This window comes from Erpetoichthys calabaricus, chromosome 16 (genome assembly GCF_900747795.2).
Source record: "Erpetoichthys calabaricus chromosome 16, fErpCal1.3, whole genome shotgun sequence".
In the NCBI taxonomy this organism is placed as follows: domain Eukaryota; kingdom Metazoa; phylum Chordata; class Cladistia; order Polypteriformes; family Polypteridae; genus Erpetoichthys; species Erpetoichthys calabaricus.
The window spans coordinates 94,415,079-94,442,205 of NC_041409.2; the positions used below are offsets into that span (position 1 = coordinate 94,415,079).

At 45.8% G+C, this 27,127-nt stretch overlaps 1 protein-coding gene across 1 annotated transcript; it reads right to left on the bottom strand.

The window, feature by feature from the left end:
- Positions 1 to 486: 486 nt before the first annotated feature.
- Positions 487 to 16,948, bottom strand: josd2 (Josephin domain containing 2). The gene is made up of 4 exons (XM_028822016.2): positions 16,682 to 16,948; positions 10,641 to 10,766; positions 9,679 to 9,873; positions 487 to 6,252 (listed from the first exon to the last, which is right to left on the bottom strand). The coding sequence occupies exons 1-4, from the start codon at positions 16,807 to 16,809 to the stop codon at positions 6,150 to 6,152; spliced, it is 552 nt and encodes a 183-aa protein (XP_028677849.1). The 5' UTR covers positions 16,810 to 16,948; the 3' UTR covers positions 487 to 6,149.
- Between the last annotated feature and the right edge of the window lie 10,179 nt (positions 16,949 to 27,127).

Genomic DNA, 27,127 nt, shown 5'->3' on the forward strand with positions numbered 1-27,127 from the left:
AGACTGAGGAGATCGTTCCTCCCCTAATCTATGCGACTCTTCAATTCCACCCGGGGGGGGGGGTAAACGTTAACATTCAACATTATACAAAGTTATTGTCTGTTTTTCACTTGCATTATTATCATTCTTTAATTTAATATTATTTATTGTATCAGTATGTTGCTGCTGGAGAATGTAAATTTCCCATTGGGATTAATAAAGTATCTATCTATCTATCTAGGTGTCATAGTTTCGCTCTCTCATAGAGATGAGAGTAGTTGGACTCTCTACACTACAGGAGATTAACATATAATGTGTGTGGGTCCCATGATGGACTGGCGCCCCCTTCAGGGTTACTTCCTGCCCTGTGTGAGTGCTGCCAGTCGGGCATGACCCAAAACTGGATTAACCTGGTTGGGCAATGCTCTCTTACATTGTACGTCATAGCCATGCAGATTACATATACTGTAACCTCTAGGGGGCGCTCACAGAGCAGAGACAGGAAAGTTTCATTAAGGCAACCGAGTTCCATTTTTATTTAAAATTAGTCATTAAAGGAAGCACAAACCATGGTGGTCCCAAGTCCAGACAAATGGGGAGGGGGGTTACAACAGGAAAAGTACCCGGTCTAAAATTTTGCAGACAACAATACACATTTCCATACCAGATCAGTTGAGGCCCGGGTTAACAATGGTCACAAAAGGGTGCTGGCAGAAATTAGGCTACTGTTGGCCGAAGAAGAAGAAGGAGAAGAAGAGGGGGGAGACGTGTCCGGAGGCAGGAGGAGAGGAGGAAGGTAAAGAGAGTGGAACTGAGGGTAGAACTTTGAATGTTGGCAGTATGACTGGTAAGGGTAAAGAGTTAGCAGATATGATGGAGAGAAGGAAGGTTGATATATTGTGTGTGCAAGAGACTAAATGGAAGGGGAGTAAGGCCAGGTGGATCAGAGGTGGATTCAAACTGTTCTATCATGGTGTGGATGGGAGGAGAAATGAAGTAGGAGTTATTCTGAAGAAACAGCATGTCAAGAGTGTTTTGGAGGTGAAGAGAGTGTCAGGCAGAGTGATGATTATGAAGCTGGAAATTGGAGGTGTGATGATGAATGTTGTTAGTGCATATGCACCGCAAGTTGGGTGTGCAATGGGTGAGAAAGAAGATTTCTGCAGTGAGTAGGATGAAGTGATGGACAGTGTACTCAAGGGACAGAATGTGGTGATTGGAGCGGATTTCAATGGGCATGTTGGTGAAGGGAGCAGTAGAGATGAGGAGATGGGTAGGTATGGTGTCAAGGAGAGGAATGAAGAAGGTCAGAGGATAGTGGAATTTGCCAAAAGGATGGACATGGCTGTGGTGAATACGTATTTTAAGAAGAGGGAGGAACACAGGGTGACGTACAAAAGTGGAGGAAGATGCACACAGGTAGATTACATCCTATGCAGAAGAGTTGATCTGAAGGAGATTGAAGACTGCAAAGTGGTGGCAGGGGAAAGTGTAGACAGCATAGGATGGTGGACTGTAGGATGACATTGGAGATCAAGAAGAGGAAGAGAGTGAGGGTAGAGCCAAGGATCAAGTGGTGGAAGTTGAAAAAAGAAGACTGCAAGGTTGAGCTTAGGGAGGAGGTGAGACAGGTGCTGGGTGGCAGTAAAGAGTCACCAGACAGCTGGGAAACTACAGCAGATGTAGTAAGGGTGACAGCAAGATGGGTGCTTGGTGTGACATCTGGACAGAGGAAGGAGGAAAAGGAAATACAGGAGAGTATACAGAGGAAGAGGATGGCAAAGAAGAAGTGGGATAGTCAGAGAGATGCAGAAAGTAGACAAGAGTACAAGGAGATAAGGGGCAAGGTGAAGAGAGAGGTGATGAAGGCTAAAGAAAAGGCGTATGATGAGTTGTATGAGGGGTTGGACACTAAGGAGGGAGAAAAGGACCAGTGGGCTAGTCAGAGGGACCGAGCTGGGAAAGATGTGCAGCAGGTTAGGGTGATAAAGGATGAAGATAGAAACATACTCACAAGCGAGGAGAGTGTGTTGAGCAGATGGAAAGAGTACTTTGAGAGGCTGATGATTGAAGAGAATGAGAGAGAGAAGAGGTTGGATGATGTGGAGATAGTGAATCAGGAAGTGCAACGGATTAGCAAAGAGGAAGTAAGGACAGCTATGAAGAGGATGAAGAATGGAAAGGCTGTTGGTCCAGATGACATACCTATGGAAGCATGGAGGTGTTTAGGAGAGATGGCAGTAGAGTTTTTAACCAGATTGTTTAATGGAATCTTGGAAAGTGAGAGGATGTCTGAGGAGTGCAGAAGAAGTGTAGTGATACATATTTAAGAATAAGGGGGATGTGCAGGACTGTAGTAACTACAGGGGATAAAATTGATGAGCCACAGCATGAAGTTATGGGAAAGAGTAGTGGAAGCTCGGTTAAGAAGTGAGGTGATGATTAGTGAGCAGCAGGATGGTGTCATGCCAAGAAAGAGCACCACAGATGTGATGTTTGCTCTGAGGGTGTTTGATGGAGAAGTTCAGAGAAGGCCAGAAGGAGTTGCATTGCGTCTTTGTGGACCTGAAGAAAGCATATGACAGGGTGACTGAGAGGAGCTGTGGTATTGTATGAGGAAGTCGGGAGTGGCAGAGAAGTACATAAGAGTTGTACAGGATATGTATGAGGGAAGTGTGACAGTGGTGAGGTCTGCGGTAGGAGTGACGGAGGTGGGATTACATCAGGGATCGGCTCTGAGCCCTTTCTTATTTGCAATGGTGATGGACAGGTTGAGAGACGAGATTAGACAGGAGTCCCCGTGGACTGTGATGTTTGCTAATGAAATTGTGATCTGTAGTGATAGTAGGGAGCAGGTTGAGGAGACCCTGGAGAGATGGAGATATGCTCTAGAGAGGAGAGGAATGAAGCTCTGTAGGAACAAAACAGAATACATGTGTGTGAATGAGAGGGAGGTCAGTGGAATGAGGGGAGTAGAGTTGGTGAAGGTGGATGAGTTTAAATACTTGGGATCAACAGTACAGAGTAATGGGGATTGTGGAAGAGAAGTGAAAAAGAGAGTGCAGGCAGGGTGAAATGGGTGGAGAAGAGTGTCAGGAGTGATTTGTGACAGACCGATATCAGCAAGAGTGAAAGGGAAGGGACTACAGGACGGTAGTGTGACCAGCTATGTTATATGGTTTAGAGACGGTGGCACTTAGCAGAAAGCAGGAGACAAAGCTAGAAGTGGCAGAGTTAAAGATGCTAAGATTGGCATTGGGTGTGAACAAGGATGGACAGGATTAGAAATGAGGACATTAAAGGGTCAGCTCAAGTTGGAAGGTTTGGACACAAAGTCAGAGAGGCGAGATTGCGTTGGTTTGGACATGTGCAGAGGAGAGATGCTGGGTATAATGGGAGAAGGATGTTAAGGATAGGAAGAGGAAGGCCTAAGAGAAGGTTTATGGATGTGGCGAGAGAGGACATGGAGGTGATGGAACAGAGCAACACGCAGAGGACAGAAAGATATGGAAGAAGATGATCCGCTGTGGCAACCCTTAACGGGAGCAGCTGAAAGAAGAAGATTAAAGGAAGCAGATATTCTCTCCTTCCCAAAGTGCTCAAGAAAACTTATCCTGATTTCTGGATTTCATTCACAATGGCATCCCCTCCAATCCTATGCATAAAATCTCCATGATTGTCACATCCTTGGCAGACTTTCTATTCCAGATGCCCAAATCAGTGGTTCTGAATTAACCCTTCAATTGACCCTCTGCACTTCAAGACCCTCAATGGTGGTTTGGTTTGGCTGCTCAGACATGCAGCCCCCTGTGTTTGTGCTATTTCCCACTGTGCTGTAGCACCTTGTGCCTCTTTGTGGTAGTACAAGTGAGTTAACCCTCCACCCTAAGAGAAGGAGAAGTGTCTGTCCAGTTGCCATGTCTCTGTCATTCCAACAGATGGTGCATCACAAACATTAACACCACTTTTATGAATCCTATTCCAAATGACATAACAGAACCGTACGCATTACAAACATTAATGCTGAGGTTTACTTTGATTTCTTACATCTCAGCCTGTCTTAGTTGGGTGGCATAGCTAGTTTGTAGTAGTAAAATGCACTGAATTTGTCATTCCAACAGATGGTTCAAATTGGTTACCCCTTCTTGGATGGAGTAGAGAAGGTGGACAAAGGAAGACTAGAGACCACCGAACAGTCATCTTGGAAATTACAGAGCTGCTATGCCCAGATTGATGCCCAATACAGGTGCACCCAGCCCATTAAGTAGATGGCAGTACACTTCCAAAAGGGCCAGGACTGTCAGTCAGCAAATCGGCCATGAAGGGCCACACTTTAACAAAAGCCTCCTTGCCATTGCCAGGTGAGCATAGAGTCAGAGTGAAGTGGAAACAAAGGAAAGAAACCCACCTGAGACATGAGAGAGGAGGAAAAGGTAAGAAAGGGGCACAACTGTGTATGGCGCCCTGCCCGGGGTTTGTTTCCTGCCTTGCACCCTCTGTTAGTTGGGATTGGCTCCAGCAGACCCCCCGTGACCCTGTGTTAGGATATAGGGAGTTGGACGATGACTGACTGACAACTGTGTGTATTGTGGAGAGGGGCTCAGAATTAGGGAGTGCTACTGTCCTCTTTATGTAACCTGTGCCCTGCACCCTCCTGGGACCCATCATTCTATAAATAAAAACCCCCATGACTGGAATGAGGGGGTGGGGGTGTTTGTAGGTCATTTTAAGTGAGGGGAAGGCTCAAAAGTGCCCCCTGCTGGGCACCAAACCTATAAATGTAGATATCTGTGTCAGAAACTAAACATGTAAGAGAACAGAATGAGCTGGGTGGGCCTCCAGGTAAGATGGAGCTGGCGGACATGGCAATGGTATCTCGTGGGGGCCTTCCCTGTGCACACTAGATATAAGCGTTAGAGAATACACCTCTCAAAATGAACTGGGGGCCTGGGAATTCCTTTGGACGAGTGCAAACCATCGCTTCGGGTAGCAAAGTCTGGTCTGCTGGCTCTGTGAGCACTGTGATCCTGACCAGAGAAAAGACAACATCCACCAGCACAGGGCAGGGGTCTCCAACTCCACTCCTGGACCACTGCTAACCCTTTTCTTGATTAGTCACCAGTCCTTGCTGCTAATTTAACTATCCATCCATTACACAACCCGCTATATCCTAACTACAGGGTCACGGGGGGTCTGCTGGAGCCTGGGCAGGGCGCGCACACACACACTAGCGACAATTTAGGATCGCCAATGCACCTAAACTGCATGTCTTTGGACTGTGGGAGGAAACCCACGCAGACACGGGGAGAACATGCAAACTCCACGCAGGGAGGACCAGGGAAGTGAACCACAGGTCTCTGTACTGCGAGGCAGCAGCGCTACCCACTGCACCACCGTGCCACCCTAATTTAACTAATTCACTTTTTTATTGTTGTCAAGATTCAGTCCTGAATTAATAATAATTCTTTTACATTTATATAGCGCCTTTCTCACGAGTCAAAACGCTCTCCACGCAGGGAGGACCCGGGCTGTGAACCCATGATCTCCACTCCCAATGCGTCACCGGTGTGTTTGCTTTGTTTTTTCCTTAAGCAGCACCCAAACAAAAACGTGGCCAGAACCTTGTAGGGCTACCGACTCGGCATGAGCTAAAATTCCCGACGGTTGCTACCTGCACATTGTTAAATCCGTGCCTTGAAGAATCTGGGCTTTTCTAAAGACAAAATGAGGGTCCTAGCCGATAGTGGATAGGCGGGCCTAATCAAGGGACATAATGTGTAGAAAAAGCACACGCTGGCTGAGAAGACAGCGGTCATCAGGACACCATGTGCTCGGTCCTCCGGGCAGGCGGAGAGTGACGCTCCTTCGTCACATCATTTATAACCCAAATCATCCACCTACTTAGGGATGCAAAAAAACTTCAATCAATCAATCAATTAATTAACCAAGCAAGCAAGTTTACATTTTCTTTTTTCTTTTCTCAGACCTCACCCTTATCCCTTCTTGTTCCTCATCCAAGGCATATAAAATGTCGAAAGTGCAAAGTTACTGGCAAACTTCTGGTTCTCCAAATGCAGAGTTATTCCGTTGAAAGCGCTGGAGTCCACGGCCAAAGCTCTTCCAGGCAGGCAGGCATGCGGCATTTTCAGGTCACAGGATACACAGCTCCGTCAACTGCTGTGCAGCATCCATGTGCCATCCTCCTCGACCTTCTTGTCCACAACCAGCAGGACCTCACATGGTTCCTGTGATATGTGCTCCTTGAGAAAGTTCCTGGAAGACAAACACAGCTCTATAAACACACCAATGGGTCATCCTTCTTATGTGTCTCCCTTTAACCGGCACACAGTGGCAAGAAAATGTTTGTGAACACTCTGGAAAGAAAGAAAGAAAGAAAGAAAGAAAGAAAGAAAGAAAGAAAGAAAGAAAGAAAGATAGAAAGATAGAAAGATAGATAGATAGATAGATAGATAGATACTTTATTAATCCCAAGGGGAAATTCACAAAGTTGAATTTGTATGTAAGTCGGAACAGGTACATTTTTTTAATAAATGCTATTGTTGACCAACTGTAACCAAGTGCTGTGCCAATGATTGATGGAGCTTCACCTCTCTCTGACCTTTTTATTATTTCTACCTACCAGCGACCGAAACAGTCTGGTTTTACACCTAAGAAGTCTACCATCGACCGCATCCTGGCACTGAGGGTTCTCATGGAGCGCAAACGTGAATATCAGCAGTTTCTTTGTAGCCTTTGTCGATTTTCGTAAAGTGTTCGACTCAGTTGATCAAACTGCCCTGTGGGACATCCTGAGGGTTCGTGGGATCCCCTCAAGGTTGCTGGATATCATGGCCGGCCTGTACACTGGTACTGTGAGTGCTGTGCAGAGTGGAGGCAGAACCTCTGCGTTTTTCCCAGTTGATTCTGGGGTCCGTCAGCTGTGTGTTCTGCTCCTACTCTGTTCAATTCTGGCATGGACTGGGTGTTGTGCAGGGTCGTGGGGTCCAGCGGCTGTGGGGCATCTATTGGTGAAGAAACATTCACAGATCTTGACTTTGCTGATGATGCTGTGATCTTTGCCGAGTCAATGGAGGCTCCGATTGGGGCGCTCGTGAGGCTGTGTGAGGAGTCCGAGTGTTTGGGCTTGCGAGTGTCCTGATAAAAACCAAAGATCAGGCCTTTAATGACCTCTTGGGCACGGCCATCAACAGTGTGACTGTCTGTGGAGAGAGTGCCGATCTCGTTGAGAGGTTTACTTACCTCGGCAGTGACATTCATGTCTCCGGTGACCCTTCCTATGAAGTCAGCAGACATATTGGGAGAGCATGGGGGGTCATGAGGTCGCTGGAAAGGGGTGTGTGGTGTTCCTGATATTAAAATGACGAAGGTCCAAGTCTTTAGAGTCCTGGTGCTTCCTGTCTTGCTATATGGACTATCCAGTGACCGGAGATGAAGACTGGACTCCTTGTGTCTCTCTGGAAAATCCTTGGGTACTGTTGGTTTGACTTTGTGTTGCTCATGGAGTCCCAAATGAGGCACATGACCTGCATTTTGAGGGAGCGTCGGTTACGGCACTACGGCCATGTGGCGCATTTCCCAGAGGGTGATCCGGCTCGTAAGATCCTCATTGTTGGGGACCCGAGTGGCTGGACCTGGCCAAGGGGTCGCCCACATAACACCTGGCTGCGGCAGATAGACGGTCATTTCCGGAGGGTGGGACTGGACCGTGTGTCTGCCTGGGGGGTTGCCAACCGGGATCCTGAGTTGTTTCGTCATGTAATGGGTGCAGCAACGCACTGTGCCAGTGCATGCTCCCCAACTTGACTTGACTTTCCATGGTAATGGTTTTTCTCTTCTTTACTGTATCACCAGCACTCGCATCAGATTTGTGTTTCAGAGACATTGTTGAAGGGTGAAGACAAAAGGTTAAGATGAGCTCTTCTGCACAGCACTGTACACGCTACCACAGCAGGAAGGCACTCCTCGACAGAGACAACTCCCTGCTAGGTACGTAACAGTACAAGCAGGCTTGCTATTGAGAATGAATGGGGGCAGCGAGGGGCGATTCACCACCCGCCCACCACATAGTCACCTCCACTTGCATACAGTATGCTGCCTGCAGCGTCCGCCCACCGAGAACGAACAGGGTGTGGCCAAAGGCGGGTAGTAAATCATCCACCACCGCCCCCATTCAACAGGCAGACACCTGAGGCACACTACAATGCTGCCCCCCGCCGCCCCATCCACCCTCAATGGCCTCCGTTCAGCCACAACCGGGTCACCGCTTGCAGCATCACCAGCTGCCCACAGAGAATGAACGGGGAAGCTGTTCAAGGGACACTGCAAGGCTGTGTGGTGGATGGGCAGCAAAACGTCTCTCCCTGCCCCATCCAGCCTCCATCCAGTCAGGAGCAGTAGCTGCGGCCCCAGTGACTATGGACCCCGGGTCACCGCTTGCTGCCCACTGAGAATGAATGGGGTGCGACCCCCACCGCCCCTTTCATCAACCGGAGCCGCCCGAGGGACACTACACTGCCTGAGCAGCAAAATCGCCCCCTCCAGCCACCACTTGCAGCGTCCCCAGGCCGAAGACGACGGAGCGGCAGCTACTGAGGAGCCTGCGTCGCGTCCCCCAGACACATGAAGGAGCAGTTGTGGCCCCGTTCGTAAGTCGAATGTCCGTAACTCGGGGACTACCTGTATAAAGTTTGCCTTATAATACAGTCTGCTCTTCATCTACGTTACAATCTGTTTAAACCAATAACACTCAAATTATTGTATTGTTCTTGTAAAAAGTGAATACAACCACAACATTTACTTCTAGAGCCCATTTTCATATAAATGATGAGCTCAAAGTGCTTTACATAATGAAAAAAAAAAGACAAAATAAATAAGAATTACAATAAGAGAACATTAATTAACATAGAATAAAAGTAAGGTGGTGCAGTGGTAGCGCTGCTACCTCACAGTTGGGAGACCTGGGGACCTGTGGTTCGCTTCCCAGGTCCTCCCTGCGTGGAGTTTGCATGTTCTCCCCGTGTCTGTGTGGGTTTCCTCCCACAGTCCAAAGACATGCAGGTTAGGTGGATTGGCGATTCTAAATTGGCCCGAGTGTGTGCTTGGTGTGTGGGTGTGTTTTGTGTGTGTCCTGCGGTGGGTTGGCACCCTGCCTGGGATTGGTTCCTGCCTTGTGCCATGTGTTGGCTGGGATTGGCTCCAGCAGACCCCCGTGACCCTGTGTTTGGATTCAGCGGGTTGGAAAATGGATGGATGGATGGTCCGATGGCCAGGGAGGACAGAAAAAAAAAAAAAAAAAAAAAAAAAAAAACCTGCAAGGGTCCTGAGGCCACGAGACCACCCAGCCCCCTCTACGTCATTTTTTTTTTTTAAATGGAATTTACTAGGGGGCTTACCCCCAGCTTGCTTCACTCGCCAACCACCACAAAACCCCCCCAGCCTGTGTTACGTGCTAGCCATTTCATATCTCTGTTGCTCACGTTGTGAAGAGCGGGGCTGAACGCACCCCCAAGGAGATGTGGTCGCTCCTCCGAACCCCCCTCTTAAACTTATGATACAATGGAATACAAATACATTTTAATTTTTTTTACCTCCTCTTTGCTCAATCAGCTGCTGCTGATGTAATTGGACAGGATTTGTAATAAAAGTGAAAAAAAACAAAAAAAAAACAAAGGAACATACCGCAGGTCACATGCATCTCCGATGCGGACGGGTCCCTTCAGCTTGGAGTCCAGGTTGTAGTAACATTCATTGACGAGTCTCACTGCTATCCAGTGCCTTCTCCGGAACGGCAAGGAGAGGAAGCCAAGCGACACCAGCGATGGGATGTTCATGATGAAGCCGAGGATGTGATCCAGATGTAGCAAGTCCACCGACCTGTAGTGGAAGCAAACAGGGATGTCAACTAAACAACAGAGTGTGGTAGTGCCTCTAGCAGCCATGGGCACATCAGTCAGCTGCCATCATCTGTTCTCTACTTTGTGTGGTTTTGAACATCATCAGGAATGAGGCCTTTGTCCAGTCCCATGAAGCCCAGAATTACCTGAGCCCCTCTCTTCACTCCATGACATTTCTCTCAATTCTGCAGTTTGTCTTCTTTATCTCACATGAAATTCCAGACCCGCCCACCTCCTGCTTTATGATAAACTTTATATCTGATTGGATGATTGCGAAACCCACCCACCTCCTGCTTTATGATAAACTTTATATCTGATTGGATGATTGCGAAACCCACCCACCTCCTGCTTTATGATAAACTTTAAATCTGATTGGATGATTGCGAAACCCACCCACCTCCTGCTTTATGATAAACTTTAAATCTGATTGGATGATTGCCAGACCCGCCCACCTCCTGCTTTATGATCAACTTTAAATCTGATTGGTTGATTGCCAGACCCGCACACCTCCTGCTTTATGATAAACTTTAAATCTGATTGGGTGATTGCCAGACCCACCCACCTCCCGTTTTATGATCAACTTTAAATCTGATTGGTTGATTGCCAGACCCGCCCACCTCCTGCTTTATGATAAAACTTTAAATCTGATTGTCATTCCAGGACAGTCATTGACAATCAACCAATCTCTCAATGAGGTTCAAGGAATAACAAGAAACACACACACACAACATGCCCTATTTAGGTTACCTGCGCTTGTCCCACCACACTGCTGCCAGCCCCCGGCTCTGGAGTGCTGCCATAATTACATTCACATCGTAGTTCCCCGTCCCTAGGAAGCTGCGGTGAGGATTAACACGACATTCTGGAGCTAACCTTTAAACAAGAAGAAAATAAAAATGGAGAGCATTACAACCAAGCGTCCAAAGACTTCACTCTCACTAGCTCATCAATTCATTCATTTTCTAATTTAAAGGAATACGACACCCAACAATACTTTTTAAATGTTACTTATTTACCACATTGTACCCTGTAGTGATGGTGAAGAAAAATGTAAAATTTCATGTTTTCATGCATGGTGAAGAGAAATAATGTTATGATACAATAGAGCTCAGTGGTGACACATTTTATTTAAATAGTGCCTTCCTGTGCTCAAAACGCATCACAGAAATTCAAAATAACCAACAGGTATTATACAGCATTGGATACAAAATACATCTCTCTATTATATAAAAAAATCCTGAGAGATGAGACGTGACTTTTTCAGAGAGATAATTTCAAGTCCTGCGAGATGAGACTTTGTGCCAGGAGATTTAACCACGCTCACGGACCAATCACGTCTCATTCGTGTGAATGCTATTGTCAGACACAATTCTTGCGCTCTCAGCTCCAAGGGGGGTTGGAAATAAAAGACAAAGAGTAGAAGACAAAGTAGAACGTCGTAAAGAGGTTCAAAAACATCGGAGCGATACACATGCAGAGCAGGTTAGAGATTATGAAAGTACTAAAATTCAACAGCCTCAAAAAGCTGAGAGTAAAGCACTAACAAAAGGAAATTATTACTCCGTGAAATAACGGAACAGAGAAAAGAGATCGTATATATGGACATAGGTGATATGACAGAAGTATGTAGATATTGTTCGGCTTTAAAGTTTAAGTCGGAGACTTGTAGATCGTCTAATTCATGTTGCCATCAGGGAAAAGTAGTGTTTCTTCCTAATGAAGAGGTATATCTATAAGAATTAAAAGATTTGTTATTTGGTGAAAGTGAAATCCACAAACACTATAGGCAAAATATCCCAATCTACAATAATCTGTTCGCGTTCACATCATTCAATGCTCAAAACGTAGATTTACACGATTCAGGACCACACTCTATGAGAATCTGTGGTCCCGCAACAATTAAAGCTACGACAAGTTTAATTTCAAAGAAACCACAATTCGGTCAGGTTTATATTTATGATCATGGAGAAGCGATGCAACATGGAATCGAAAGAGTTAAACGATCAGACATGTTAGAAATTCTACTGCCAATAATGGATACAAATCCATACGTCCAAAAGTATCGCACTTTACATTAAGTTTATCTGCAAAACACGGACAAAGAAGTTTTCTTGGATTTCTATATGAATCTGAAAGATCACAGTCGCATTTATATTAAACCAACATGTGACAAATGGTCAGCGATAATAGTTTCGAAAGACGGAGCTATCAAAGACGGAGTTGATATTCGTGTTTAACAGAAAGCAAAGCACAATTCGTCGGCAGCAGCAGATCCGGGAAATGATTAGCGTGTAGGGCCTGCAGGGGGGGTCGGCATGCGTAGCGAGCAGGGTCAGAGCCCCCTAGTTATATTAATATTAACAATAAAAACACTAGATAGATAGATAGATAGATAGATAGATAGATAGATAGATAGATAGATAGATAGATAGATAGATACTTTATTAATCCCAAGGGGAAATTCACACACTCCAGCAGCAAAAAATATTAAATTAAAGAGTAATAAAAAAATGCAGGTAAAAAACAGACAATAACTTGAATAATGTTCAACGTTTACCCCCTCTGGTGGAATTGAAGAGTCGCATAGTTTGGGGGAGGAATGATCTCCTCAATCTGTCAGTGGAGCAGGACAGTGACAGCAGTCTGTCGCTGAAGCTGCTCCTCTGTCTGGAGATGATCCTATTTAGTGGATGCAGTGGATTCTCCATAATTGATAGGAGCCTCTTGAGTGCCCGTTGCTCTGCTACGGATGTCAAACCGTCCAGCTCTATGCCAACAATAGAGCCTGCCTTCCTCACCAGTTTGTCCAGGCGTGAGGTGTCCTCCTTCTTAATGCTGCCTCCCCAGCACATCACTGCGTAGAAGAGGGCACTCGCCACAACCATCTGATAGAACATCTGCAGCATCTTACTGCAGATGTTGAAGGATGCCAGTCTTCTAAGGAAGTACAGGCGGCTCCGTCCTTTCTTGCACAGAGAATCAGTATTGGCAGTCCAGTCCAATTTATCGTCCAGCTGCACTCCCAGGTATTTATAGGTCTGCACCATCTGCACACAGTCACCTCTGATGATCACGGGGTCCAGGAGGGGCCTGGGTCTCCTAAAATCCACCACCAGTTCCTTGGTTTTGCTGGTGTTCAGTTGTAGGTGGTTTAAGTCGCACCATTTAACAAAGTCCTTGATGAGGTCCCTATACTCCTCCTCCTGCCCACTCCTGATGCAGCCCACGATAGCAGTGTCATCAGCAAACTTTTGCACGTGGCAGGACTCCGAGTTATATTGGAAGTCCGATGTATGTTGGCTGAACAGGACTGGAGAAAGTACAGTCCCCTGCAGCGCTCCTGTGCTGCTGACCACAATGTCAGATCTGCAATTCCCGAGACGCACATACTGAGGTCTGTCTGTAAGATAGTCCACGATCCATGCCACCAGGTATGAATCTACTCTCATCTCTGTCAGCTTGTCCCTAAGGAGCAGAGGTTGGATGGTGTTGAAGGCGCTAGAGAAGTCTAGAAACATAATTCTTACAGCACCACTGCCTCTGTCCAAGTGGGAGAGGGATCGATGTAACATATAGATGATGGCATCTTCCGCTCCCACCTTCTCCTGGTATGCGAACTGCAGAGGGTCGAGGGCATGTTGGACCTGTGGCCTCAGGTGGTGAAGCAGCAGCCGCTCCATGGTCTTCATCACATGTGATGTTAGAGCAACAGGCCGGAAGTCATTCAGCTCACCAGGACGTGATACCTTTGGGACTGGGGTGATGCAAGAGGTTTTCCAAAGTAACAAATAAAGATAAATACAGGAAACACCAACCTTTAACTTAGAATAGGACACAATAAACCAGAATAAAAATACGAAATGCTACAAGGAAACCCTGAACAAATAACCCAGTCTGTGATACGAACACAAATCATCGTGAGCAGCCGGACGGAGACAAACCGGTCAGAATGTCAGGGCAGGTTAAACCTTTTAAAAGAACTCCAGCGAGAGCTCTCCTAATTTTTCCATCATAAAATTTGTCTCGTACACGAGTCGTTACTCGGAACCCGAGCGTTTTCAAACAGCATGATGAGACACGTATGGCTTGTGTGGTGTCGGTTAGATAAAGGAATCTGGAGTCAGTCTGAGCTCATCCTTCATTGAATTGATACGCGAGTTATTTCACTGTGAATCATGTTAGCAGTTTTTTGTGTATTTTACTGTTGAGTTACTTAAGTGTGTGACCAGCATGGAGCCAAAGAAAGCATTAAAGGAAGAAGAAAGGAGTGCAGGCAGGGTGGAGTGGGTGGAGAAGAGTGTCAGGAGTGATTTGTGACAGACGGGTATCAGCAAGAGTGAAAGGGAAGGTCTACAGGACGGTAGTGAGACCAGCTGTGTTATATGGGCTGGAGACGGTGGCACAGGAGACAGAGCTGGAGGTGGCAGAGTTAGGGCTCATTTATACTTCACGCTCAGAACGCGTATGCGCCCGCATCATGGCCGCCATGCGTTCTGAGCGTTCATTTGATGCGTCCTCTGAGCAGGTCCTCAGAAATTAACGTGACGCGTGCGCGAGTTGCAGTACCAGCAAAAAGTCGGGGTCGGGGGGGCGCAGTGTGCTAAAAGTTGGAATGTGACGTCAGAGTCTCTGTTTACTATCTACATGTGACAGAAAGCCGCTTTGCGGATCCTGTGAGATCGGTGTGCGCGCTTCGATATTTGATAAATGGTTCGAAGTGGTGAAGCAAAATGCCGACATACAGATGTATTCGTGGTGCTTTTATATTCAAGTGTCGCATATTCCCGATCGTAATGACACAATACGTTTTAAAATTCTCACATACTGTGCCATCTTTTTTTCTAGGGCTTCCTCTGCTCCTGACAGCAGCGAATCGCCAGCAATAGATCGCCACACTGAGCACATTAAATGTATGATATTCCAACTCTCTGCACATTTAGAATCCTTAGACTTATACTTGATATCACTTTCATGATGAAAAGCATTAAAGTAAGCAGATTGCATTTTACAGATAAATCGGTAATTTCGTTTAAATAATGTATACTGTTAATAATTACACACATGGGGTGACAGTGGCAGAGCGTTAGCGCTGCTGTCTTGCAGGGAGTCACGTCGCTGATATCCCTGCCTGGAGTTGACATGTTTTCCTGCTGGGTTTCCTCAGTGTGCTCCAGTTTCCTTCCAAAGATATGCAGATTTGGGGATTTGGTGCCACTAAAATGACGCAAGTGTATGTGTGTGCTTGTATTCACCTTGCGATGAGCCGAGGCCTCGTCCAGGGATTGTTTCTCACTCGTGCCCAATGCTTGCTGGAATGGACACATCCCCGGATTTAATCAATAAACATCCTTTTCAGAGATATTGCGGTAAGGTGTCATTGGAATTTAATGGGCGTTCTAGGCAATTCACAACACAGAGAAGCCGAACATGTTCTCACCATGATATCTCGCACTGCCACCTGGCGGATTCCTCCAGATTTACGTAAAGTACGCGCGCAGGTATAAACACTTCAATGCTTGCGTAGCAGGAGTGTCCTCTGCAGCATGTGTCGTGTGAAGTATAACTCCAGCCTAAAAGATGCTAAGATTTGCATTGGGTGTGACGAGGATGGACAGGATTAGAAATGAGGACATTAGAGGGTCAGCTCAAGTTGGACAGTTGGGAGACAAAGTCAGAGAGGTGAGATTGTGTTGGTTTGGACATGTGCAGAGGAGAGATGCTGGGTATATTGGGAGAAGGATGCTAAGGATAGAGCTGACAAAGAAGAGGAAGGCCTAAGAGAAGGTTTATAGATGTGGTGAGAGAAGACATGCAGGTGATGGGTGTAACAAAACAAGATGACGAGGACAGAAAGAGATGGAAGAAGATGATCCTAATGGGAGCAGCCGAAAGAAGAAGAAGAAGTGACCTGCCTAATAGTTCCCACCCACTTTTAAACCCAATTCAGTCATGGTTGTTTCCATACGTCTGACTTCAGCGAGACTAGGGAAGGACTGACAAGTGGTTCTCCGATATCAGCGGAACTTCAATGCTTTAAAAACGCTACTTGTGACCACTCAGGAAACCTCCTGTCTTCTCCACTTCCCGATTCTCTACTGTGACTTTATTGTTAATGATTAAACCACTGCACTTCACATTAACTAAACTATGCGACTCTTCAATTCCACCCCGGAGGGGGGAAACGTTAACATTATTATTGTCTGTTATACCTGCATTTTTATTACTCTTTAATTTAATATTGTCTTTATCAATATGCTGCTGCTGGAGTATGTGAATTTCCCCTTGGGATTAGTAAAGTATCTATCTATTAAAGCTGGCCCGTCTTCCGTTTAGCCAGCGTTGTCTTTACATTTAAAGCGCTTCAATGCCTTAACACGCCTATACCTGAAGTCAATTAAAGCGTTGAATGAGAGGCGCAATATTCACACTGTAAGGCTGGCCTGAGGCTCCGCACATGGCCCAGAACAGGCGCCTTTAAAACACGAATTTATGAGGGATGATCCGGAAATCGCGGATGCCTAACGCTTCTATTAAAGGTCGATTAGGCGGACGTATCAAGAAAGTTCGTTTTACTTGAACCCTCACCACAGCGATAGGCGGCTCTGTTCTTGAACCAAACAGAAGCAGATGCGCGTTAACTTTTACTTGCGTCATATTCGTCCGGACATTAAGTACTGAATCCCTGGTTGTAAGCGCAGGTCGCCGACCCGCCCGCCTGCTGCTAACGTCTGGCTACAACATCGCCGACTGCCTAACTAGTGACAACTTTCTTGATGTGTAACACGTACCTTTTGCAGATTTCATCCGCCGCCTCCTTGGTAAAGATGCGCTCCTGCAGCACGTTGTTGAGCGCGTGGATGGCGCACAGCTCCAGCCGCTGTTTCTCGTGGAAGATCTCCGGCCCGGACTCGCACATGATGGGAAGCTGGAATCACATGTGGCACGATTTATATACTTCGAGTTTTCCTTTTCTTAGCACACGTAATTTAGAGAAACCATTATCTGCAACTTAAAGCACCTTAAAAGCATAAAAAACGAACACACCACCCTTTTCCACGCCCCCTCCAATAAAAAAACATCCGGGGTAGGCGCCATGTTGTGTGTGGCACGACGGGCCGTGACGCCATGTTGGGTGTGGCTGAGCGGTCGTAGAGATTTAAAAGCAATTTGCTCATTTAGACTCCACAATATTTGAAGATGCAAGTTACAAAACAAAAATCACAATAGTAGATTAGAATAAAGGAGACAAAAAGACAGCATTCTGATAAAGGGCAGAAATGATAAAATAATAACAGTGCTTTCAGTGGGTATTCAGAGCCCTTGCAAAGTATCCAGCTGCAGCCAGGACAGGTTTAGGCCTCCGACGGAGTATTTCAGACACTATGGGGCCCGGAACTTCTTTGTATTCCATGTGAGAAACATGACGTTTATTTTTACATATTGTATAACTGTATAATTAAATATTTTACTAACTGGATTCAGTAGACATTTTTCATGCGATCTGTTGCTTTACCTAGAAAATTAATTCATTTAATTTTTTCACACAAAAAGTTCCATTGTCTTATGAAAAAATACTATATATACTATAGTACTAATATATATATTATATATATATTTTTATATATAAAAAAACAATAACAAAAGACACATCCATTCTGTGGCTGTGCTTCAAATGTAAAACTGAGAGACCTCGGTAGTTTAGATACGCAGGCCTCACAGGTTTTGAGAGCAGGCACTAACAGGAATTGAAATTGACGTGACGGGCGTGTAATGTAGGCGTCAATGCACCAGCGAAACAGGGGGCGTGGCTCCTGGAAAGTGGGCGGTGTCAAAGAGATGCCGCTGACAAGGACGTCCTCCTACGGGGCTCAGCACGTCTCAATTCGCTGAAATCGCTCCGATGCTCCGGACCGTCTCGCCTGCAGCTGGACTCTCTTGGCTCCCTTCACTTTTCTACATTTTCTTAAGTGGCAGCCTTTGTGCTAAAATCATTTCATTTTTTTTTCCACTACGTCAAGGAACACTCAATAACCCCAGAATGACAGAAACAGATTTGCAAGTTTATTAAAGATAAAAACAATTGAAATATCTAATTGACACAAGTATTCAGAGCTTTTTTTTAATTCCGTACACTGCAGCCTCTTTGGCAGCCATTGTTGGGTCTGAGGTGATAAGCGTCACACACCAGGCACTGGGGATTTCCTACCATTCTTGTCTGCAGATCGTCTCAAACTCTGTAAGGTTGGATGGAGACCACTGGGGGATTTTCTGGTCTCCCCATTGATGTTTGATTGAGCTCAAGTCTCGATGGGTCACTCAAGAGTTGATCCTCAGCTACTCCCGTGTTGTCTTTGCTTTGTTCTGGTGGAAGGGGGTTCTTCAGCTCAGTCTGGAGTCCTGAGCTCTCTCAGCAGGACGTCTCTGTCAGTTGCTGTCTTCAGCTTTCCCTGGTGGCAGTGTTCCTCAAGGCTGGAGTAGAGTAAGACACCCGCAGGGTGGCATGGGAGTTGGGAGTCCAGACATGCCACCCTGTTGGAATCTCTAGTGACCACAATAGGGCGCTGCCAGGAAATGCTCTGGACAACCTGGGCATGAGACCAGAAGCAGTTCCAGGGTTGAATTTAAAAGAAGGCCCACTGCCTCATTTAGAGGAGTCCGAGTCGAGAGACAGCCGGCAACACTTTAGGAGGTGGAAGGAGAGAATTGTGAACTGGCGCATTCTTGCTGGTGTCCTTGGCAAATAAAAATCCTTTATTTGAACCACAATTGTGCTTGGGTATTATGGTGTCTTAAGTTTGGGGCTCAGTGGTGCCCCCCCTTGTGGTTACACCTTTGATTTAAAACCAAGGGGTTGGCACAGTCCAGTTTAGTGGGCAATGCCCCCTTTTGCACCCGAATGGCACCAAGCCAGTGAAAGCTTGTGTGTGGGCTACTAATTTGTGAGCCTGGAGTTGTGGGTGGAGGACAACAGCAGCTCAGCATGGACGTTTGATTTGATTGCAGTTTATTTTTATGGAGCGTTCTGCTCAGAGCACACAGACGTAGTTAAAAAAGAGTAACGATAAAACACACACACACACACACACACTGCCCATCAGTGCTACAGTACACAATATTAAATCCAGTCCAGTGCCCTCCTCAAAGTCATATTTGCTTAAATTTAACAAATTAGCAACCAAGATGGAATCCTCCGCTCCACACGTTCATTCTGGTCTCAGGGGTATTTCCCCAGGATCAGTTTGTAGCGCCCCCTTCGGTTGGCATTCTGATGTTGCCATCTGCCCTCCTTGTCTGTGATGGTTCTATCCTTTACCCAAAAGACCAAGATGACCGAAGTCATCTTTCGGACTGGTTTCTAATTCCATCTTGTTCTACACACCCGCACGTCACTCGAGTGCTGTTGGAGAAGTGGACTTTGTCGAAACTGCGCCCTTTGGATCACTGGTGGCTTTGAGTAAAGCAGGTCACCCCTACATTACTAGGTGGGAAGGACCAGGCAGTGGTGACGAGAGGGGACGATGGCATTAAGCTGACATCAACCTGCCCGTCAGGCCAGCCGCGTCTCAGAGCATTTGATCTCCAATTGGAACAATCAGGATATCAAAAATCGCATAGGAGTTAGACCCCCTTTGCTGATATGCACATATTGAGCACCCTGTGTTGATATCATACATCAAGCTGAGCCCCCCCGTGTTGATACCCACAGATTGAGATCAACCTTCTTTGTTGATATCCACACATCAAGTTGAGTGCTCACACACTGAGCTGAACCCTCTGTGTTGGTATCTGAACATCATGTTAGCCTCCCTCCTTGTGTTGATATCCACATATCGAGTTGAGCTTTCTTTGCTGATATCCACATATTAAGACCCCTGTGTTGATACCCACACATCAAGTTCAACCTTCTATATTGATATCCGCATATTGAGTTGAGCTCTCTGTGCTGATATCCACATTTCAAGCTCAGCCTTGTTGATACGTGAACTTCATGTTGAGCCCCCCGTATTGATATTGAACCCTCACACACTTAATTGAATTCTCTGTATTGATATCCACACAGCAAGTCGAACCCTCTGTGGTTGATATCTGAACATCATGCTAAGCTCCTTGTGTTGATACCCACACATCAAGTTCAACCTTCTATGTTGATATCCACACATTGAGTTGAGCATTCTTTCCTGCTATCCACATATCGAACCTTCTCTGTTGATATCTGAACATCATGTTGAGCCCCCCTGTGTTGATATCCACATATTGAGTTGAGTACTCACGCATTGAGTTGAGTTCTCTGTGTTGATATCCACACATCAAGCTCAGCCTTGTTGATATGTGAACTTCATGTTGAGCCCATTGTGTTGATATCCACACATTGACTTGAACCCTCACACACTTAGATGAACTCTCTGTATTGATATCCACACAGCAAGACGAACCCTCTGTGCTGATCTCTGAACTTCATGTTAAGCTCTCTATGTTGATATCCACACATCAAGTTGTGTCCTCACGCACTGAGTTGAACTCTCTGTGTTGATATCCACATATCGAACCTTCACTGTTGATATCTGAATATCATGTTGAGCCCCCCGTGTTGATATCCACACAGCAAGTCGAACCCTCTGTGCTGATCTCTGAACTTCCTGTTAAGCTCTCTATGTTGATATCCACACATCAAGTTGAACCCTCTATGCTGATATCCCCATATCAAGTTCAGCCTTCTGTATTGATATCCACATATTGAGTTGAGCCCTTTCTCTGTGATGACATCTGGACATCATGTTGAGCTCTGTGTGTGGATATCATACATTGAGTTGAGCTCCTTGTGTTGATATCCACATGTTGAGTTGAACATTCTTTCCTGATATCCACATATCGAACCTTCTCAGTGGATATCTGAACATCATGTTGAGCCCCTCGTGTTGATATCCACATATTGAGCCCCCCACTGTTGATATCCACACATCGAGTTCCTCATACACTGAGTTGAACTCTCTCTGTTGATATCCACACATCAAGCTCCGCCTTGTTGATACATGAACATCATGTTGAGCCCATTGTGTTGATATCCACACATTGACTTGAACCCTCACCCACTGAGTTGCACTCTCTGTAAGGATATCTGCACATCACGTTGAGCCCTCTATGTTGATATCATACTTAGAGTTGAACCTTCTTTGCTGATATCCACATATTAGGCCCCCTATGTTGTTATCACACATCAAGTTGAGCCCTCTGTGCTGATAGCCACATATCAAGTTCAGCCTTCTATATTGATATCCACACATTGAGTTGAATCGTCATTTTTGATACGTGAACATCATGTTGAGCCCCCCAGTGTTGATATCCACATATTGACTCGAACCCTCACATGCTCAGCTGCTCTCTCTGTATTGATAACTGCACATCACGTTGAGCCCTCTATGTTGATATCATACTTAGAGTTGAACCTTCTTTGCTGATATCCCCATATCAAGTTCAGCCTTCTGTATTGATATCCTCATATTGAGTTGAGCCCTCTCTCTGTGATGACATCTGAACATCATGTTGAGCTCTCTGTGTTGATATCATACATTGAGTTGAGCTCCCTGTGTTGATATCCACACGTTGAGTTGAATCGTCTTTTTTGATATGTGAACATCATGTTGAGCCCCCCAGTGGATATCCACATATTGACTTGAGTCCTCACACACTTAGTTGCACTCCCTGTATTGATATCTGCACATTACGTTGAGCCCTCTATGTTGATATCATACTTTGAGTTGAACCTTCTTTGCTGATATCCACATATTAGGCTCCCTATGTTGTTATCACACATCAAGTTGAGCCCTCTGTGCTGATAGCCACATATCAAGTTCAGCCTTCTGTATTGATATCCACATATTGAGTTGAGCCCTTTCTCTGTGATGACATCTGAACATCATGTTGAGCTCTCTGTGTTGATATCATACATTGAGTTGAGCTCCCCGTGTTGATATCCACACGTTGAGTTGAACATTCTTTCCTGATATCCACATATTAAACCTTCTCTATTGATATCTGAACATCATGTTGAGCCCCCGTGTTGATATCCACATATTGAGGCCCCCAGTGTTGATATCCATACATCGAGTTCCTCATACACGGAGTTGAACTCTGTGTTGATATCCATACATCAAGCTCAGCCTTGTTGATACGTGAACATCATGTTGAGCCCCCCAGTGTTGATATCCACACATTGACTTGAATTCTCTCTCTGTGATGACATCTGAACATCATGTTGAGCTCTCTGTGTTGATATCATACATTGAGTTGAGCTCCTTGTGTCAATATCCACACGTTGAGTTGAATCGTCTTTTTTGATACGTGAACATCATGTTGAGCTCCCCCAGTGTTGATATCCACATATTGACTTGAACCCTCACACACTTAGTTGCACTCTCTGTGTTGATATCTGCACATCACGTTCAGCCCTCTATGCTGATATCATACTTTAAGTTGAACCTTCTTTGCTGATATCCACCTATTAAGTCCCCTGTGTTGTTATCACACAACAAGTTGAGCCCCCCATGTTGATATTGCCTCCTTCCCCATCTGAGTGCTGCCACCTTTCAGAACTAAGGATACTTAAATTTTGAGAGAACATTTAAAGACCACTTGGACCACGCAGAGTTTTTCAGGTCCAGGTTGGGTACGCTAGATGGTAAGGAAATACAAGGAAAGTCAAAACAACTCAAAACACATTGAGAACTGAGACAATGTTTAGCAAATTTGAAATGACAACACCATAAAGAGGTCTGCAGAAAAAAACACACCAGACAATGGACCCCCCCCCCAAAATCAAGAGCCCCCCTTTGATGTGCTTTACAACAGAAACACAGAGCGGCGTGAAAACGCGGTGGTATGGGATGTTGGAGGGGATCTCAGAAGAGCAAATGTCCTGCAATTGAGAATCACCACAAAAGGGCAGCCATAACAGTGATGGTAGGAGGTGTGAAGAGGGGGGCATGGGAGAGAAAGCAAGAACTTGTAATGAAAGAGAGGAGAACAACAGAAAGACAAACATCAGAATGACCCCAGGACCACACTGCTGGGCAATCAGTGGACATCAGGAATGGGGGGATGGAGACCCATAATGCACCAGTCCTGGGGTGAGTCCTGTGCTTCATTTCAAATAAACTCAATGCTGCCGAGATGGGCGCTGCCCCCTAAAGATCTTTAATTGGGTTAAGTGGGACTGGGCATGTTATGTTAATATGTCACCGGTATGGGGCGACATTTAGAACTCTTAAGAGTGAATTTCGAAGAGGAATGTCGCCTGTAGCGTCCGTATGAGCCGTAGGCAGCATGTGAACACAAGAGGCCAATCTCATCTGCGCCTAACACTGCTGCTTCAGGGGCTCATCATGGATGATTATCTTCTCTGCGGCGGAAGACCTAAAAACGATACAAAGTGTCGCATCAAGAGACGTACATCAGGCCTCCCGCACAGCCTTGTGCCCTCCCGGTGGTGCCAATCAATGACACACTGCATACTCACAAAAACGAGGGGGTGCTGCACGACACATCCAAGTCTGCCCAGTCAAACCGATACCTCTGATGGAGAATAAAGAAAAGGAAAATCCAATCACACACATTCAGTCAGCCATCTGGAGACCTGGGGACCACCCGGCTGTACTTACAGGCTTGTCAGTGAAGCTCATGCTGAGTTCCGCTTCCGGAGGCTGACATGTGATCCTCTTCACCGAGACAATTAGCATCCCGTCCACCTAAAGGGCAAGCATGGTGGAAAATGGTAGTTAGGAGAGCCACTCGGGAGAACTGCAGGGTCTTTCTTCCCCTCCTGTCAGCAGATCACCTTGATGGTCATGGCTCCAGCTTTGAAGTGATTTCGCACTTTGTATTTTATATGGACCCCTGCCACGTATCTGTGGAAGAAAAGAAAAAGGCAAATTAATGCAAGTTGTGAAGGACAGTTTACACATACAGGTGTCCCAGTCGGGAAGGGTTCTGATCCCCTGCAAGGACGGGGAGGAAGGATAGGAGGTTTATTTAAATGACATGATCCCCCAAACTGCTAGGTGGCAGCAACCTGGGAGACAGGCACACCAGTGGACACCCACAAGGCATGCTGGGAGTTTTAGTGCTGTAGAGCAGCCCTGTTGGTGTCCCTTGTTTCCACCAGGGGGGTGCTGCAATGAGCTGTGCTCTGTGGGTTTTAGAACTTACGATGGACCTGAAAGTTCTCCTGGGTCCAAGATAAAAGGAGCTGCCCTGCTAGATCTGGGGGAGTCGGAGTCAGGAGGAAGGAAGGCAACCATTAAGGATATTAAGGAGGAAAAAAGAGAGTTGGAGAGGAATACAGCAGATGAGGTGAAAGATGACCCGAAGAGATTCTTTCAGTGTTTTAGTAGTAAAAACAGTCAAGGAGGAGGTGAAGTGCATCAGAAATAGTAAAGGGAAATTAAAAGATACAGACAATGAAATAGTGGACGCTCTAAACTCAACATCTTGCTGAAGTCTTCACATGTGAGGAAGTGGATAACCTCCAGCAGTAACAGGGACTACTAAGGAGTTACTGAGGGATTTGGAGATTGTAGAGGGAGAAGTGCTGCTCAGATTAAATAAGCTGAAATCAAACAAATCACCAGGACCAGATCATATTTATCCTCGAGTTCTTAAGGAGGTTAGTGAGTACAGATATAAACCCTTGACACATATTTTTAGGAAGTCACTGCACACTGGAGAGATTCCGAAGGACTGGAAAATGGCAAATATCATCCCATTATATAAAAGGGTGACCGGGCAGATTCAAGCAACTACAGGCCAGTAAGCTTAACATGCATCACAGGAAAATTAATGGAAGAAATTATTAAGGACTAGTCATTAAGCCTGTTACAATAACGGGTGCTAGAACAGTAGTCCATAAACATTATTAGGAACAGTCTACAGTAATCCCTCCTCCATCGCGGGGGTTACGTTCCAGAGCCACCCGCGAAATAAGAAAATCCGCGAAGTAGAAACCATATGTTTATATGGTTATTTTTATATTGTCATGCTTGGGTCACAGATTTGCGCAGAAACACAGGAGGTTGTAGAGAGACAGGAACATTATTCAAACACTGCAAACAAACATTTGTCTCTTTTTCAAAAGTTTAAACTGTGCTCCATGACAAGACAGAGATGACAGTTCTGTCTCACAATTAAAAGAATGCAAACATATCTTACTCTTCAAAGGAGTGCGTGTCAGGAACAGAAAGGAAAGCAAACAAATCAATAGGGCTGTTTGGCTTTTAAGTATGCGAAGCACCGTGCAGCATGTCACTTCACGAAGCAGCTGCACACAGAAGGTAGCAACGTGAAGATAATCTTTCAGCATTTTTAGACGAGCGTCCCTATCGTCTAGGTGTGCAAACAGCCCTCCTGCTCACACCCCCTACGTCAGGATCAGAGAAAGTCAGCGCAAGAGAGAGAGAAAAGTAAGCTGGGTAGCTTCTCAGCCATCTGCCAATAGCGTCCCTTGTATGAAATCAACTGGGCAAACCAACTGAGGAAGCATGTACCAGAAATTAAAAGACCCATTGTCCTCAGAAACCCGCAAAGCAGCAAAAAATCCGCGATATATATTTAAATATGCTTACATATAAAATCCGCGATAGAGTGAAGCCGCGAAAGGCGAAGCGCGATATAGCGAGGAATCACTATATATTAAATGGCAAGGGACCTTTTACCTCTTTCATTTTTTTCCGTAAAATGCCTGTAATTTTCTCTGATAGTAATACTGGCTTTGCTGTCTGTAATATGCGTCCCAGCAACTGATGTAATGTGTGCAAAAATAAATCTACTTTTAAAAGTCATCATATTGTAATATCATGAAAATTCGTTTATTCAGGAAAACCCCTTCAACGACTGACACTTTACACTTTACCGGGCCAAGCTTCTTAATCGCAAATCTGACATCCTCAGAGTGAACACTTACACAACAACAAACACTAATCCCACCTCTTTGGGGAAGCTGGTCTCCGCGTCTCAGTACCCGATTGGATTTTTCGCGCCTTATGTTTTAGGTCTTACCTCATTTACCGAAATCCGATTGGATCGGCCGCGCAATATTTTATAGGCCCCGCCCTCTCTGTCTTGTGTGTGCATGCGCACTTCACCAGAAGACACACACACACACACACACACACACACACGGACAATGGACGCACACAGGGGTTTTATTAAAAGAGGATAAGATTGAGCAGCACATGGCAAGGACAGGAGTTATTAAGAACAGTCAGCATGGACTCAGAAGAGGGAGGTCGTGTTTAACCAACATGCTGGAATTCCATGAGGAGGCAACAAAAGGATACGATTCAAAGTGGAGCAGACGATGTTATTTATTTGGACTTTCAGAAAGCGTGACGCTGTGCCACATGAGAGGGTGGGCATCAACTAAAAGAAGTGGCAGTTCAGGGTGATGTTTTTAGATGGGTGCAGAATTGGCTCAGACGCAGGAAGCAGAGGGTGATGGGGCGAGGAGCCTCATCAGAACTGGCCGATGTGAGGCTTTAGTTGCCTCACATTTTTATGCAATCGTTTTGTTCACCCCACTGAATTAAAGCTGAAAGTCTGCACTTCAACTGCATCCGAGTTGTTTCATTTAAAATTCATTGTGGTAATGTACAGAACCAAAATTAGAAAAAAGTGGTCTCTGTCCAAATATTTATGGACCTAACTGTATGTCATGTCTGAATTTGTCATTTGTGAATTTCCCCTTGGGATTAATAAAGTATCTATCTATCTATCCATCCATCCATCCATTATCCAACCCACTGAATCCGAACACAGGGTCACGGGGGTCTGCTGGAGCCAATCCCAGCCAACACAGGGCACAAGGCAGGAACCAATCCCGGGCAGGGTGCCAACCCACCGCAGGACACACACACACACACACAAACACACCCACACACCAAGCACACACTTAGAATCACCAATTCACCTAACCTGCATGTCTTTGGACTGTGGGAGGAAACTGGAGCGCCCGGAGGAAACCCACGCAGACACGGGGAGAACATGCAAACTCCACGCAGGGAGGACCTGGGAAGTGAATCCGGGTCTCCCAACTGCGAGGCAGCAGTGCTACCCACTGCGCCACCGTGCCACCCTGTCTATCTATCTATCTCTCTCTCTCTCTAGCTATTCTGTGTTAGGAAAGACCCATCAGCCTCCAGCGTTCTCACTGGGAACACAAGTGAGCCTTTCTAATTCCTGGAATC

What these genes read in the sequence shown, in the direction of transcription:
- josd2 (XM_028822016.2), bottom strand. Translation starts at nt 16,809, where the DNA reads ATGTGCGAGTCCGGGCCGGAGATCTTCCACGAGAAACAGCGGCTGGAG. An exon ending in GCGGATGAAATCTGCAAAAG is followed by an intron (nt 10,767 to 16,681) that starts GTACGTGTTACA and finishes TCTTGTTTAAAG; the next exon opens with GTTAGCTCCAGAATGTCGTG. An exon ending in GGAGATGCATGTGACCTGCG is followed by an intron (nt 6,253 to 9,678) that starts GTATGTTCCTTT and finishes TTTGTCTTCCAG; the next exon opens with GAACTTTCTCAAGGAGCACA.